Below are 17262 nucleotides of genomic sequence, written 5' to 3'. Positions count from 1 at the left end.
TGCGCATGCGCACACAGACTTCCTCTGTCTGCTTGACTGCGCAAAGTGAGCGATTTCATGCACATTATTTGCGAGGAAATCCCCTCAAATTAAATAACTTCCCAGCCACAGAATGGCCTGATATTTTGTGACATATTACAGAAATAAATATACATCACAATGACCAAATTTCAGAGGGAACTAAATTTCACCAATTTTATGAAATCGAAAGGCCATCTAGCTTTAAAGTAATTTTTACATTATATACATCAACAATTAAAAAAAAAAAAAAAAAGACGAGAAGGTTAAAAAACATAAATTAGACAATGGAGATGTCAAAGTAAAACCCCACCTGCATTCATTTATTTAATATAAGATTGTTTCAAATATGCTACCATTTACATTTCAAAATAAAATATTACATAAGAAGTGAACTTTCTTTCACTGCCTAGTGCGATTTTCCACGTGGGAAAGCCTTTATTTTAAACCACGCAAATTCCCCCTGAATCAAGCATGTGAAACAGGAGTAGCATCATTTTGCAGTGTTCATAATTATCAAGATATTTTTGTTCTACAATTTTACTGACGCAATTGTAGACATGATTAAAGATGTTTGTTCGGACTGAATGTGTCTGTTGTGTAATGTGTAAGCTGCTGAATCTTACATGAATGTCCTGGTGGAAGTGCGAGATGGCTGTGTGCATATGCTTCATGGGCACCAGCATGTCCTGAACCACGTGATGCTGCTCGTAAAGCCGACGGATGGTCTCGCCCTGAGTCAGCTTCAGCAGGGAGATCTTCGGAGGAACCATCCAGCCAAACAAATACCTGAACAGTGGGTTATTCCCAAATGGAATGATGTCCTAAATACAATGAGATAATGTACCGTAAGATAGAGAATAGACGAGAGAAAGAAAGCATTTTATGTGCACATAAGATTTAAAAAAAAAAAAAAAGAAAGAGGAGTGCTTATTGGGTGGCATAATCTGGGGAACCCATCAAAGACAGACTGTGTAACCAATACTTCCACTCCGTAATAGAATGGCACATTTACTGTATATCAAGCTGTTTACTTGGGATATCAGAAAAGTGCCTAACAGGAAATGTGCGCGCGTGTGTGTGTGTGTGTGTGTGTGTGTGTGTGTGTGTGTGTGTGTGTGTGTGTGTGTGTGTGTGTGAGACAGATGATAAATAACATTGTGCTCATGCTGAGACAGCACATTTCCCCCTAACACAACCAAGAAGAAAAACCTGCATAATTTATCAGGGCCACAATAATTACCATCATCTTCCTTCAGTTCTTCAGTTAATGACTCTAGAGGAAAACATTAGTGGTTCAGTGGTTTTTCTTTATTTTTTTTTTAAAAAGACAAAAAAAAAAAAGAGACACACGTCATATCCAAGTAATGATGGCTGTCATTTCTCTATACTTAGTTGAGCAGTTCTTGTCATAAATACACATTATTTACCAGCTGGGAGGTCCGTATCGTGAAATACCGTGACCGAGGTCTTGAAAGTACTGATCGAGGCCCTCTGGGCCGAGGTCAGTATTCAAGGCCGAGGTCACGGTATTTCACCATACGGACCGACCTTAAGCTGGTAAATAATATATTTATTTTTTTCTTTACCAAATTCTAACGGAAAATGAGAGCACCCGAAAGGGAAAACCGAACCGAGCCGCCACTTTGAATCCTCATTCACGGCTTTAATGCAAATGGCTTCCTCCTCGGTATACAAGTGCACTTCCATGGCAGGAAAAAAACTACTACATTTTGCCGCCTATGTAGTCCCCTATTTATACAAAATTGAGTCATTCAGGATTCAGCTATGTTTTTGCTCGGCGTTAGCAACAGTTACAGGTTTTTAGCTTTCTCCTGAAATGTTTTATTTTATTTTGTCTTCCTCAGGGTAGTAAAACTCGCTTTCACTGTGAACACTGTCGTTATCGCTATCCATGATATAAAATTAATGCTATTCTCCTGAGAAATGCGAAAATAAATGTTGACAAAAAATGCTACCATGTTTATTGTGAACAATAACAATTGCCAATAGTGTACAAAGCGTCATCAAGGTCAACGCTGGCTACTTTGAAGAAACTAAAATATGAAACACATTTTGTCTTTAACACTTTTTGTCTGATAGCAGCACAAGGCATAAAATCATGCAGATACAAATCAAGAGCTTCAGTTAATGTTCGAACATCAGAATGGGAAAAACTGTGATCTCAAAGTGTGACTTTCTTTCACTATGGTATGGGTGTTGGTGCCAGATGGACTGGTTTGAGTATTTCAGAAACTGCTGATCTCCTGGGGTTTTCACACACAACATCTCTAGAGTTTACACAGAATGGTGCGAAAAACAAAAAACAAAACACTGAGTGAGCGACAGTTCTGTGGGTGGAAACAAACGTCTTGTTAATAAGAGAGATCAGAAGAAAATGGCCAGGAAGGATATAGCAACTCATATAATCACTCTTTACAACTGTGGGTGAGCAGAAAATCATCTTCTACAACAGCAGAAGACCACACACTGGGTTCCCAGCCAAGAACAGGGATCTTAGAATGAAGAACAAATTCCTATTAAAGTGGCCAATGAGTGTGTGTATTTTGTATGTATGTATGTATGTATGTATGTATGTATCCTGTCCACATTCACTGGATATGAGCAATCGTGCGGTCTGATTGGCTACTCTACCACTCGTCTATCAGCTCATATACCGTAAGTAGAGAAAAACAAAATGATTGAGCGTGTTGCTGAACCAACCGAGGACGAGATAAAAACTCTACTTGAAAACAAAACCCAAAAAATTATCAAGTATTTAAAAGAAACAAAAATAGCTTGAAGAATATAGTTCCCCCCCCCATTTCACACTCCAGCCCAGTCAGTGGTGGTAATGCACCTTTAAGTTGGTTTTCCAACTGCCAAAAAAAAAACCCTAAAGAAGACGACTCAAAAAATACCAAAAAAAAAAAAAAAAAAAAGATGGTAAGAATGTCTCTTTTTTTGATTTTTCAAGAATTATTATTATAGCATTTTTCACAAATTGCTCCTGTCATTTCACCAGTTTGTTAACATTCCAAGTGGAAATGTTTTTTGTCGGATGTTTTGAACTGCTTTATCCTAGACAGAGTCACAGTTTTACAAAAATTGCAGCTTTTATTTTACATAAAGGTTTTATTTTGGTTACTGATTAGGTTTCGGTATAGACATTAATAATCATTTGCATGTGTGTGTACGGTATGAGAGAGAGAGAGAGAGAGAGAGAGAGAGAGAGAGAGAGAGAGAGAGCAGACAAGAAGGATTATATGATGAAGCCGGAAAAAAAGTTTTGTCCAATACTAATACATTAGGGGAACAATGAGGTTGCAGTATCAAAGCTAATGGATATAAAATGGAAGACAGAGACCACACAGCCGTGTTTAAGAGTCTTATCACAGACCATCAAACCACCTGTCAAAGAAATACAATCTCTGTTCAACCTGGCTGATAGCAGGACCTATTTATTTACAGCTGAAATGAAGAATATGACTATATTACGGTGATATACAAATGCACAAATGTCCCCGACACATTTTACTTAATCATTCATCACAACCCAGCACAAAGTTTTACTATTAATACTTATCCTTCAAGAACACATAATTTAAAAACACTGAAATGACAATTCAGTTTCTTATATCAGAAATCTTCTTTGAAACTAATATACCTGTTCCTTACGTCTATATGTTTCTTTATGTATAGATGACTTGCAACCGTGTGATCAAAACGTGCTACGTCATGAGCGTCCGCCATGATGGTGGATATACAAAGCAACTAGGATGGCAGCCGCTGAAAGAGTGTCTGTAAACAATGCTGAATTTTCTCAGTATTACCACGATTTGAACGACCGAGCGAACATAGATGTGTGTGTGGTTTTAACCCATTTGGTTTGGTTTAGCAAGCATCTGTCGCAGATGACAATGCTGAAGTGACCTAAATTCCACTACTCCACTTCTCTCTTCGTTTTCTGAGTGTCTCTAGGTTGTTATCAGCATCCAATAATTGGCCTTTACAGATGGAGCTTCTCCACTTAACCCTATCACGTGCAACAACAGTCCAAGTGTCAGGATAGATAGAAAAATATTTCTAGTCCCTCTTGAGGACATCTTTAAAGTGCAGTCTTGGTCTTCCTGTCTGGCGAGTCCCTTCATTCAGCACACTGTGAAGTATTTTGTGTGGTACACGAGTGGTGGGCATTCAAGTAACATGACCAGTCCATCTGAGGCATATGAACTTCAACCTTGAAGACAGAGGTTCTGACTTTGTAGCTTCAAAGAGTTCCTGGTTAGTCATTTTGTCTTCCCATGTTTTGCCAATGATTGTGTGGAGATTTCTTGTGTGGAAGGTGCCGAGGTGCGATTCCTGGTGCCTGTAAGTGGGCCAGGATTCAGCTCCATAAAGAAGAATACTAAGGACACAGGCCTCTGGTTCCTCATGGTTTCTTCCTCATGCCGTCTGAGGGAGTTTTTCCTTGACACCGTCGCCACAGGCTTGCTCATTGGGGACAGATTAGGGATAGATTAGGGATAAAATTAGCTCATATTTTAAGTCGTTCAAATTCTGTAAAGCTGCTTTGCGACAATGTTTATTGTTAAAAGCGCTATACAAATAGACTTGACTTGACTCATATACACAAACTTTTGTACATGTTGAGAGAGAGGTTTGTTTTTCCATACTCGTTTGGTGAGTCTTCCGAAAGTTGTGGAAGGTTTACCAAGTCTACCATTGACTAACGGTCAATCCAAAAGGTGCTACAAGAATTAGCAAAACAGTCTAGTAGTGTTTGGAGTTGCATAGGCGATGATGCACAGAGGGTGGCATCATCATCTCATCTCATTATCTCTAGCCACTTTATCCTGTTCTACAGGGTCGCAGGCAAGCTGGAGCCCATCCCAGCTGACTACGGGCGAAAGGCGGGGTACACCCTGGACAAGTTGTCAGGTTATCACAGGGCTGACACAGACACAGACAACCATTTACATTCACACCTACGGTCAATTTAGAGTCACCAGTTAACCTAACCTGCATGTCTTTGGACTGTGGGGGAAATCGGAGCACCCGGAGGAAACCCACGCAGACACGGGGAGAACATGCAAACTCCGCACAGAAAGGCCCTTGCCGGCCACGGGGCTCGAACCCAGACCTTCTTCCTGTGAGGTGACAGCGCTAACCACTACACCACCCTGCCGCATCATCAGCATACAGCAATTCTCTGATAATAAGTTCCTCAGTTTTTGATTTGGCCTTAAAGCGAGACAAGTTGAAGTTTCCATCGGCTCTATATAACAGAGAGACACCAACATTCCTTTCCAATCCAATGTAAGCATGTTTAAAAAGAAATGAAAAGTATATGCTAAATAAGGTGGGTGCTAGTACACGGCCTTGTTTTAGCCTTTTGTCAATGGGAAATGGGTCTGATAGCTCGCCATCATACTGTATTTGACCTTTCATGTTGTTGTGAAGGGATTTGATCAGCAACAGTAGTGTCGGAGGGCAGCCAGCTTTACCTAGGACCAAGAAGAGTGCCTCCCTGTCTACCAGGTCAAAAGCTTTGGTCAGATCTACACATGCTATATACAGTGGTTGCCTTTGTTCTCTAGACTTTTCCTGCAATTGTTGAACTGTAAACATGTCTGTGGTGGATCTTTGACCTCTGAAACTGCATTGTGACTCTGGGTCTACATCATCGGCTATAGACTGTAATCGGTTAAGTAGGATACGAGCTAGCACATTGCCAGCGACACTTAGCAGGGAGATCCCACAATAATTATTACAGTCACCTCTATCACCCTTCTTTTTGTAAAGTGTGGTTATCTTAGCGTCTCTGAAGTCTTGAGAGACAGATTTGGATGACCAGCATTTCAAAGTCAGTTGATGGAGTTGATTAGCGAGTGGAAGAATTCCAGCTTGTAATAATTCGGCTGGGATTTAATAATTTCCCACAGCTTTCCCTTGTTTAAGATGGTGAATTGCAGTGATCACTTCCTCAATGTCAGGTTCAGAATCCAAATGGCTTTGATCGACAGATTGAGGGATGGTTGCTATTGTTTCCAGCACTATAGAGCTCACTGTAGTGTTCAATCCAATGGTCAAGCTTTTTGTCCCTATTTTGTATGATGGTGCTGTCTCTCTTTTTCAGGATACTGCATGATTGTTTGGATGGTCCTACAGCAGTCTTGATAGCTTCATACATTACTTTTACATTACCAGAGTCTCTAGCACTGGAGCAAAGATCATCCCAGTACTTTTTTGCACATTGCCTGACAGTTCTTTGAGTTTCAGCCTTGGCCTCTCGGTAAGTATTTAAATTTCTGCGAGTTGATCTGTTTTTCCATCTTATCAAGGCTTCTTGTTTGGCTTCCAGAACAGGTTGAATTTCAGTGAGTGAGTGATTGAACCAGTCTGGATTTTGTCTCTTTCTTTGGCCAAATGTAGCAAAAGCCACATCATGGATTGCGTTCTTCAATCTACTCCAGTGATCTTCAAGAGGTAGATCTTCTGGGATATCAGCTAGTTTTGCCCCCAGCTTCATGCAGTATCCTTCTCTGACCTTTGGGAGCTTTGCTTGGGTGATGTTAATTTTAGTGCATGTCTTTGTTGCTCAGTGGAAAGGCTTCTGAGTGAGGGTCATTGAAGATACTGCAAGGCTGTGGTCTGAATCACAATCAGCGCTGTGATAAGTATGGGTGTTGTTGACTTCAGCTTTGTGTTTCGTTTTCACAATTACAAAATCGAGTTGATGCCAAATCTTTGATCTTGGGTGACATCAGGTCTTCTTCTGGTGGGCTTTACCAGGGAACATTGTGTTGGTTAGGTACAGGTTGTTCCTACAGCAGAATTACAGTAGGCGTTGACCATTCGTGTTCATTTTCCCAACACCAAACCTTCCCAGACAGTCAGGCCAATTTTCATGGTCTGAGCCAACCCGAGCATTCATGTTACTAAGAATGACTAAGAATGACAATCCTCTCATTCTCAGGTGTGCCTATGATAAGGGTTTCAAGTTGACAGTAGAATGAGTCTTTCAAAGTCTCGTCAGCATTCAGTGTTGGGGCATAAGCTGAAATAACCAGAATCTTTCCTTGTTTGGTATTGAGGCGCACATAAGAGATCTTGTTACTTATCATCTCTGGAGATTGTATAAGACTGTTGTGGATAGCAAAATCTGTCCCATAGAGTCTTGGTTCGTCTGCGGGTCTCCCAAACCAGAAGAAAGAATAGCTTTGTTCTCTAATAGAGCCAGAACCTTCCAGTCTTATCTCCTGAAGTCCAGCAATATGAACTTTCTGACGTGATAACTCTGTCAATTATAACTGTTTTCCTTACATCAGTCTGGTGATTATCCAAGTCACAGTCAGTGGACATTCCAGTAGTCATTGTCCGAACATTCCATATGGAGAATAATACACACTTTTTCTTAGATGAGGTAATTAAGCAAAAGACAGACCACCCCATCCGTCAGTGCTGTGGTGGTGACCAATAGTACCTTACTGGTTAGGGGCTGCCTAACTTCAGTGGGCGGTAACTATCATGGGATTAAATAACCCCTCCCACTCTTGAAAGAAATCCCTGGCGCCAGAGCATATCACCATAACTCTTAGCTTATAGCCGGTAACTACTTCTTTCCGGGTTTTTGTTTCCTGCAGTAGAAGTGACTACAGTCGCAGCTTTCCTCTGCGAATACTGGATTAAGCGACGCTAGTGGGAAGGTCACTGCCAGGACTAGAGAGCTACCTTGGGCGGTCCTAGTCGCTTATCAAGGGCTTCTCTCACCCAGAACCTCTCTGCATCAGAGGAAAGGCACAGCCAATACGTCTGAGAGAGATTTTGGGTGTAGGGGCTGCCATCAGCAGGGCCGTTGACAGCTTTGGCTGGGCCCGGGACAAAATAATCTGAGTGGGCCCCCCCCACACACACACACACATACGCGCGCACGCACATCGCCACACAGCAACCACCCACACCCAACCCCTCTTTTCACAGTCTCCATTCACTCCAACCCTTAAATAACAGGTATTCCAAGCCCATTAAAACAGTCAACCATTTTATTTCAACATTTCAACATATTTACAGTTTGAACATTTCCTTAGTCTGCAACTATTCAGGTGCGAAATGCAATGCGCCGGACTTTTGCTGTGGCAAAGTCGTCAATAAGGTCATTGAAGTCCAGCTTCTTTGCAAGTTCGCGCTCTATAGAGAGCATAGCCAGCCCATCGAGCCTCTCCTGTGACATGTTTGAGCGCAGGTAGTTGATAAACCAAAATGATTGTTTACGGGATGGAACTGGGCCTCAATGAGAACGGAGTTATGGCTTTCCCGAAATCTAAACATAGAAGCATCACCACTAGTCACACACGGACTGGCTATTGGGAGTGGTGGGCCGGTGGTTCAGCGTGGGCCGGCGGAGAAAAAAAAAAAAACAGTTGCGCGCTGGCCTTTAATATGATAAGCAATGTTAACAGTTTCTTTAAGAAACTGTTAACATTGCTTATCATATTAAAGGCCAGCGTGCAACTGTTTTTTGTTTTTTTTTTTCTCCGCCGGCCCACCGGGAAAACTCCCGCTACTCCCGATGGCCAGTCCGTGTGTGCCACTAGTGATGTGATGTGTACAGTGAGTTTTTCAGTGTATTTTTTTGTCTTGTTTTTCATAAACATCCTTTCCATACTCGATTTAGAATGTTACAAAAAAAATTGACACCCTCCCAACCACGTAACATTAGCCTATCTGACCTGGGGGCTGACACGTTTATTACGGATAAACCAAAAGGATTACAACATTCCCTGGATATAGAACTGGACCGAGAAGATTTCAAAATCTTAACGTGTAAGCAACAACAATAAAACAGAGGTTGTTTTATTCATTTAGGGCTTATTAGGCTACTTTCATTAATTGCGCTTTTCATACAGGCCTATCATTTTTCACTTGAGCAAGGGAATTGTTTGAAGAGTATCCAGTCTAAGCGAAAGTTTAATGTTTTGCAACAGACTAACCTCAAAACACCCCATTTATAGCCCATTCGTTACATTAAACTCTATCTAGCTGGCAATTTCACATGCCGTCGTATCTACACGGGATGATTTCCAACAAAATAAGGTTTAATTAACAAGAGGCAGCGTTCCACGGGCTTTCAGCTAACCGGAGTCCAGCTCAGCAAGCGTGCCTAAAACATTTGGATATGATTGCGGGCCAATGTGCTATTCTTTGCATCATTGAGATATATGCAACACAGTGTTATTAAACCGATATGTTTAGGAAATAATTCAATGCCCTGTGCATTTCAGTGTTCACTCAGTGTACCCTGCTATCCCCTACTTTATAATTATGAATGACGCGTCGCGCGTGCTGGGGTTACATTACGGGGCTGGAAAAAAGTTATCTGTGTCTTACCTGGCTCAGCTGCCCCACTGCCTTCACCACCTGCTGCGTCATCAAATCAAGTTTATTTGTATAGCGCTTTTAACAATAAACATTGTCGCAAAGCAGCTTTACAGAATTTGAACGACTTAAAACATGAGCTAATTTTATCCCTAATCTATCCCCATCATCTGAATCTTTTCTAAAATATCTATGCAGTGAGCCCCTGAGGCTCTTGGCTTCTTCATCTCTTTTTCTCTTTTCTTTTCTTTGCTCCTGACTTGTGCATGTTGGCAAACGGGCTCGCACGCTTATTGTCGAAGCGTTATGATGGAATAGTGCCGTGTTATTTGGTGCCTTAATCAAAGACCCAACCATTTCTGCATTAGGGGTGGTAGGTGGGTTCTTGAATCTATTTTCGAAGACAATAAAGGCAAAAGAACCAGAAATCATTCAGTGAATGCAAATATAGCACATTTTTCTCCCCCAAATCAACACATTTTGAAATGAAACAGAATGATTAATGGCATCTTCATGAGGGACCAGTTCTGGGCCCCCCCTCATGCCTGGGCCCGGGACAAAATACCCGGTTGTCCCCCTCTGTCGATGGCCCTGGCCATCAGAGTCAGTGGTACTGTACATCAGATGCCTACAATGGGACCCCGGCTCCATTTTTGCATGTTGGCCACTGGCTCGCAAGGAGCTCCTACGCCCCTTAACAGGTCTTGTTTTTAATCCTGCTGGGTGACATGCCACCCTCCTCACAAGCCAAAGGCTGGTGGGGGAGCCGGTTTAGACGCCGACCACCCGTCCATGCGGCAGGTTGTACTGGGTTACAATGATACCAGTAGCAGAGTCAAAGACTCTGACCTGACACAGACATGGGTTAAAACCATATGGTTTTAACCCATATTATTTTAAAAAGTCAGGCTTTTCTGAAGATAAGACGCTTCTACCGACCATTGAGTATGAATACAGGTCATTTCGTCCCATGACCATTTTGTCCAAAGCCTTTTTCATACGCACTATCAATTATTTTATATTTCACGAATTTGTTTGTTTGAAAAAAGGAGGAATTCTCAATGGAATCTGACTGAAGCAAAACACATTTTTGTAAAGCAAATGAGTGCCATAGTATGGATCATATTAAATCTTTAGGTGCTGAGCAACGCTCTCGCAGGGGCTTTGTTCACGAATCCTGGGCTGAGGCACAGTCTTACTGACCCAAGACCGTGCACTTTCGAAGGGGGAGGCTTAGAAGGAGGTGCCTGTAAAATCTGGCTTTGCTGTGAGCTTCGTTGGTCGAGTTATTCATTTTTAAAGCCGGCTGGATCACGTTAAATCTTTAGGTGCGGAGCAGTGCTCTCATGGGGCTTTCATTCACAAACACCAGAATACCTGAAATATAAAATAATTGATAGTGCGTCTGAAAAAGGCTTTGGATGAAATGTAACTATTGGACAAAACGATCATTGGATGAAGTGTCCCGATCCCCTCGTCTCCTCTCTGTACTAAGCCTCAGAGTTTCCTCACCCTCTTTCCGAATCACGGACGGAATTCTAAAAAATCGGAACATGCCACGGTCACGAGTACTGTTGTGACCACAACCATATACAGCACAAAGATGTGGTATAGGTAAAAGAACACTTAAAGCAGTGAAAAAACAAAGAGAGGTGCGCATGCGTGACTATGTTTTGTACAGAATGTCGCTTAACCCCACATTTGTATATCCACCAACATGGCCGACATCCGGGTTTCTATTTTGCTTTGACGTCACTTGCAAGTCAAGGATATTGCGATGTATTTGTCACGTCTTAATGACTAACTTCAGATTGTTCTTGTTCACTGCTGACGTTCATCATTGCCCATGTGTCAGAGTTTCCCTTCTATGTTCATGCATTACCGTTCCAGTACATTAACATTTTCACACCATTTACCTGGAGCTCCCAGAAGATGCTTCGTGTGTGTCTGTGGTAGTAGTGTCTGAGTGGGATGTACTCCACACCAGTTCCATCCTCCTTCAGGTACTTCTCCACATGCTTAAAGAACCAGGGCTTGTAGTAGTGACCAATGCGATTGATCTGGCAGACATGGACAAAAATACACTGCGACTTAATGCAAATGTTCTTTGTTTTTTTTCCAGCTTCTGAAACAACACTCCTAAATACCATTAATCTAATCTCACCATGATGCTGAGATGGTTCGGAGCCAGTCATTTACTTATGTTTGTCAGTTTATTTGACATGGCAGAAATACTTGTTACTCAGAGCATGATGGAAATGATACAAGTTGTTTTACTATAATGCAATAACTCCAGTCATTTGGGAATGAAGCCAAAAACTGCCCAAGCACTAACGTTCAAAGGGAGTAAAACAAAAATTTTAAAATGAAGTCTGAGCGACAGTGTCAGCATAAGGCTGAAAACATGCACTCACTGTCCACTTTAATAGGACGAGCTGTTCGTGTTCCAGTACTTGAGATTGGTCTTGGTCTCGCGACCACTTTTTGAAGGTTTTGGTTTCATCTCGGAATCGACCGCATTTTTACTCGGTTTTGTCTCGGTCTCAGGATTTTATTTCAAGACCAGTCAAGGCCACAACTGCAAGGATTTCACTAAATTTCCTATGCATTGCCTGATTTATATGTTAACATCGTAACTGTGATTGGATGTAAAATTTCCTGCTTCAAATGTAACCAATAACGTGACTCATTGCCAATTTAATATTTTTCTTTCTGTTAATGGCTGCCACCCCTCCCTGCCCACCTTCACACCCACTGGTCTGGTCTTGACTCGGTCTCGCACTGCCCTGATCTTGGTCTTGACTTGATCTCAACCCCTCAAAGTCTTGGTCTTGTCTCGTTCTCGATGCACTCTAGTCTCGGTTTAGGTGGTCTTGACGACAACGCTAAGAGCTGTACACTTGATCATTTATGCAGTTATCAAATCAGCCAATCAATCATGTGGCAGAAGCACAATGCATAAAATCATGCAGATACAAATCAAGAGCTTCAGTTAATGTTCACATCAAAATAAGGAAAAAGTGTGATCTCTGTAACTTTAACCACGACACTATTATTGGTACCAAATGGGCTGGTTTGAGTAGTTACGAAACTCCTGGGAATTTCACACAGAGTTTACACAGAACTATGCAGAAAACAAAATGCTTCAGGCTGAAAAGCCTTGTTGATGAGGGAGAAACGTAAGAAACAAAGTATATAAGCAGTCCAAGTATGCACGTGATCTCACCTTGTCAGGCTCAGCGTGGTCAGTCATAACACCGGTCATGATAACAGCCTCGTTGAGCGAATACTGTAACCCCTCCACAAAATGGTTCTCTTTGTTCGCGGACTCCTCTGCGAACACCTTACAGATGGCATCCAAACCCCGTACAGCCTTGTAACGCAGCCTCACCCACTGCCGTGCTGGAATAATCCGAATCTCAGCTGCCACCAAGAAGCCCAGTGTTCCACAGGACCACGGGACTGAATAGAACAGCTCCGAGTTCTCGTTCTGCCCCACAAGGAGAGCATTTACACGAAAATATACAGTATATAATATTCAAAGTGCACAAAGTACTAGTAACAAACATTACTCGTCCTAATTAGCAGCGACTGACAATGTATAATGACTACATTAAATAATAATGAAAAAGATACTAGTTTTATATATTTTATTACACACACAGTTGTGGTCAGAAGTTTACATACAGTGACATTAATGTCATCTTGGATATGAAGGTCATGGCAATATTTGGGCTTTCAGTAATTTCTTTGAACACAGGGTCAAAATTATACATACAGGGTCAGAAATTTACATACACTCACTTAGATTATTAATTCAGAGGTGCTGAAACTTCCAAAATGTCTCTTATCTTGTCAAGGCTGAGGTCTCTTAACTTCCTGTTAGTGATCATGATTGACTACAGCTGGTAGCTTCTCTGTGGCTTCATAAAAAGGGTTTGTTTACAGCACTCCTTGGATTGACCAACACACAATACAATGGGAAAATCCAAGGAGCTCAGTGCAGATCTGAGAAAGAGGATTGGCATATCCTCCCTGTCCATCTCTCTAAAATATTTTCTTTACAAGTTTGTATGATTTCAGACTACACCTTTTGCACCAAGTCTACAAATGTAACTGATATAAAGAAACACTGGCACATATGTTTACACACACAGCCACATACACACTCTCACACAAAGTCAAACTCGTACCTCAGTGCAGCGAACCAGACTGCCATCTGCCAGTACCAGCTCAAAAGCCACACAGATGTGTTGGAACAGGCCATAAATATGAGACGAGGACTCAATTCCTGTGCCCATTACCAAACCTCCTGAGAGAGAGAATCAATAAACTGCAATGATGACAACAAGACTTGTATTTAAGTGTATTTGATCATATGTACTTAATATCTTTCCAATTAACAACTTTTAAAAGCTTGTATTCCTGTGTGTAGTGTATTTGTAAGAGAATATATGATTAAGGTAAGAGGAAACAAGTTTGTGCTGTCTTGTTTCCCCAAACAGCTGCTCTCTGTAGGCCTCCAAATGAATTTGTAGCAGCGGCACTGGAATGGAAACCATTACCTGGACAGCAGGCGCAATTTCTGCTGGCCATAAACGCTTTTAGTAGAACAGGCCATTTCCGCACCCAATCTAACCTAACGCAGTGAAACAGGGCCATTACTCATTCATAACCCAATTAGGAGTAGCCTCTGATGCACCATACGAGACACACAATATCGACCAGCAAGGAATATTGCATATACGCACTCCACTTAAAGCTGTGATATTGCTTCAAGCCAATACACTGGGGGAAGGGACAAAGAGCGAGAGAGAAAGGGGATAAAATAAACCTGTGAGACTCTGAAAAGGCATGGCAGGCCAAACTGGGAATAATTTTTTTATCCAGCATTCAGGATTTGGTAGACGTACCTACTGTGAGATCATCAAGCTCAGGTAATACAGGCAGCGTCCAGCCGATGGAATTCAATAAGGCCGTCACCTGACCCATATTCACCAAGGGCTCCACTCGCACCACCTAAAAAGAGGGCCACGATCATATCACTCATCACGCAATTTGCCCTGACTAAACTCACCAAAAGGCTTTCGTGATTTGATAGGCGAGGCCATGTATCCTGAACACCACTGGCTTAAATGCACAAATATGTAAGTGCTTTCAGATACAAACTAGATCCAAAAACACATTATCTTTCATTCTATTATGTGCAAGATTGACTCTGTGGAGTTGTAGTGAGAACCCACCTGGCGTTTCGTGTCCACCTCTAAAATATCCATCATATTGATTTTTATATTCTTGTGAGTCTTCTTATATTTCCCCACCCTCAGAGACACGGTCAACCAGCCAGGACGTCCTGTGCACATATATGCCTTTCCTCCCTCCTTCTTCCACTCACGGACCTGAAAAACAGGAATAAATCTTTATAGGATGGAGCGATACACAGTTTCAAATAAAGCTCTCAACAAATATGTGAAGCGTTTTTCCACTCAACACAGAAAAACGTTAGACTCAATCATCTCATTACCTCTAGCCGCTTTATCCTGTTCTACAGGGTCGCAGGCATGTCAAGATGAAATTAGGTGTAGAAAAGGAATTAAAAAGGTACGATCAGTTGAGTTTTTGTTTCATTTGCTATGTGCTTGGTCACATGACTAGTTAGGAGATTGGCATAGGAAGTAAAGTCATCTTTCTAGAAGTCTCAGGCTCAGAAGCTCCACCCACTACTAGCTAATGTATTTTTGATACTTCGTTGATCATGATAATCAGAATCTCATTGACTAACCACACATTTATGTGTAGTTTTTAAATCAATCCTTCCGAGAAACGACTTTCTTGAAGACCATGGTTCGAATTACAGTACATGGGAGCCAGTGGGAGCTGAGCGCCCATAGAGTGAGGACTGGCTCTCATGAAAGCAGTAAAATCATGCATCTGTGAGGGTCTCTAAAAATGCATCATCATTACATCCATCCATCCATTATCCGTAACCGCTTATCCTGTACAAGGTTGTGGGCAAGCTGGAGCCTATCCCAGCTGACTATGGGCGAGAGGCAGGGTACACCCTGGACAAGTTGCCAGATCATTACAGGGCTGACACAGAGACAAACAACCATTCACACTCAGTCAATTTAGAGCCACCAGTTAACCTAACCTGCATGTCTTTTGACTGTGGGGGAAACCGGAGCACCCAGAGGAAACCCACATAGACACGGGGAGAACATGCAAATAGAGCCCTGCACTCCCGTGGGAGTCCCGCGGGACCCGCCGCAAAGCAGTGCGGCGCGGGACAAATTTTGAAAGCTCATTGCGGGCGCGGGCGGGACCGGAAGTGCACATATGCGCGCGCGAGCGGGAGTGCACATATGCGGCGCGGGTGGGAGCGGTGATAAGCTGCAGTCCTGCTAACTAAAAACGTGCTTGAAATAAAATTTATAAATTATTAATTTATGTCTATCATATATAATTTGTGCTGGATTTCTGGGATAGCATTGAGTCAAGCCTACCGTCACTGTGTAACATGTCTCTCTGATTAAAGTTGTAGACTAACGCAAGCAGTAAATCAATTCACTTCTTTTACTAGCTCTGCTTTGCAATTAAAAAAAAAAAAAAAAAAAAAAAAAAAAAAAAACACACACAACACATTGGTACAAAGCAAGCCCATTCACTTTTTTATGCTGATCAGAGAATTACAATGGTTTCTCATGTGATAAAAATGTGTGATTTGCGATTAAATATTTTAATCATTAGACAGCACTAATTATTATTATGAGATACTACATGCTGAATTCAGAAACAAGGTAAACAATAACAAACGTGAGCTGTAGATATTTATGCTCAAATCCACTCAAAGTAGGGGGCGGGGCACAATCACGCTGTGTCAAGACAAGAACTTTCCTGAGAAATAACGCGAACGCCTGCATCATGCGGGATTTGCGGGCGGGAGCAGGACTGAAAATCATAATTTTTTTGTGGGCGCGGGCGGGACTGCACAATGCGGGCGCGGGCGGGAGCGGGACTGAAAAATCCGACCCGTGCAGACCTCTACATGCAAACTCCACACAGAAAGGCCCCCGTCAGCCACTGCGCCCGAACCCAGAACCTTCTTGCTGTGAGGCAACAGTGCAAACCACTACACGACCGTGCCGCCCCAGCATCATTACATTTTAATCACAAATAACACATTTTCCTTCAATACACTTTGTGATATTTACTAGACAAATAGCCTTAAATAATTATAAGAATAAACATGTTTTCCAAAAGAATGCGTTACAGCTAGGTGCATACTCTCGTGAATGCAGCACCACCACGCCACTGTGTGCAAACTATCCTTTTGAGAGCTCGTGAACGTTAACACACATTAATCCTTTCAGAAGAAGAACCACTTGACTTTGGTTTCATTCGTTGGTTAAAGTTTTCAAGAAAAAGATCATGTCCACAGCCTGCTGAAAACAGAACACTTTGGTCTATTTTGTCTGCCTGATGATGTCCATCCATCCATTTTGGCATATCACTACAGTGACGTGGCCACTCTAGACAGCTTCAGCCATCAAAGCCTCTAGGGAACATTACAGTAGTGGTTTCCTGCTAGATACTAGATACAGAGGTTCTCTTTTCAACCATTCACACCTACAGTCAATTTCGAGCCACCAATTAGCCTAACCTGCATGTCTTTGGACTGTGGGGGAAACCAGAGCACCCGGAGGAAACCCATGCACAGAACATGCAAATTCCACACAGAAAGGCCCCTGTTGGCTGCTGGGCTCAAACCCAGAACCTTCTTGCTGTGAGGCGACGGTGCTAACCACTACACCACCCAAGTGTAGGCTATAGGAAAATAGCAAAAAGAAGATGTTAAAAAAAAACCCA

At 42.1% G+C, this 17262-nt stretch overlaps 1 protein-coding gene across 1 annotated transcript in view; it reads right to left on the bottom strand.

Annotated features, from left to right (window-relative positions):
• dhcr24 (24-dehydrocholesterol reductase) overlaps window positions 1-17262 on the bottom strand; it is a 35560-nt gene that overhangs the window by 13220 nt on the left and 5078 nt on the right. Inside the window, exons 2-7 of the mRNA XM_060916076.1 lie at window positions 14640-14795; window positions 14310-14415; window positions 13590-13708; window positions 12623-12886; window positions 11313-11456; window positions 645-842 (exon numbers count right to left, since the gene is read on the bottom strand). Of these exons, the coding sequence (XP_060772059.1) occupies window positions 645-842; window positions 11313-11456; window positions 12623-12886; window positions 13590-13708; window positions 14310-14415; window positions 14640-14795 (987 nt within the window). The remainder of the gene's footprint in view (window positions 1-644; window positions 843-11312; window positions 11457-12622; window positions 12887-13589; window positions 13709-14309; window positions 14416-14639; window positions 14796-17262) is intronic.

The sequence above is a fragment of the Neoarius graeffei genome, chromosome 3 (assembly GCF_027579695.1).
Source record: "Neoarius graeffei isolate fNeoGra1 chromosome 3, fNeoGra1.pri, whole genome shotgun sequence".
Lineage (NCBI taxonomy): Eukaryota > Metazoa > Chordata > Actinopteri > Siluriformes > Ariidae > Neoarius > Neoarius graeffei.
Note: the sequence above shows the minus strand (reverse complement) of the source record. Positions and strands in the feature narration are given on the sequence as shown.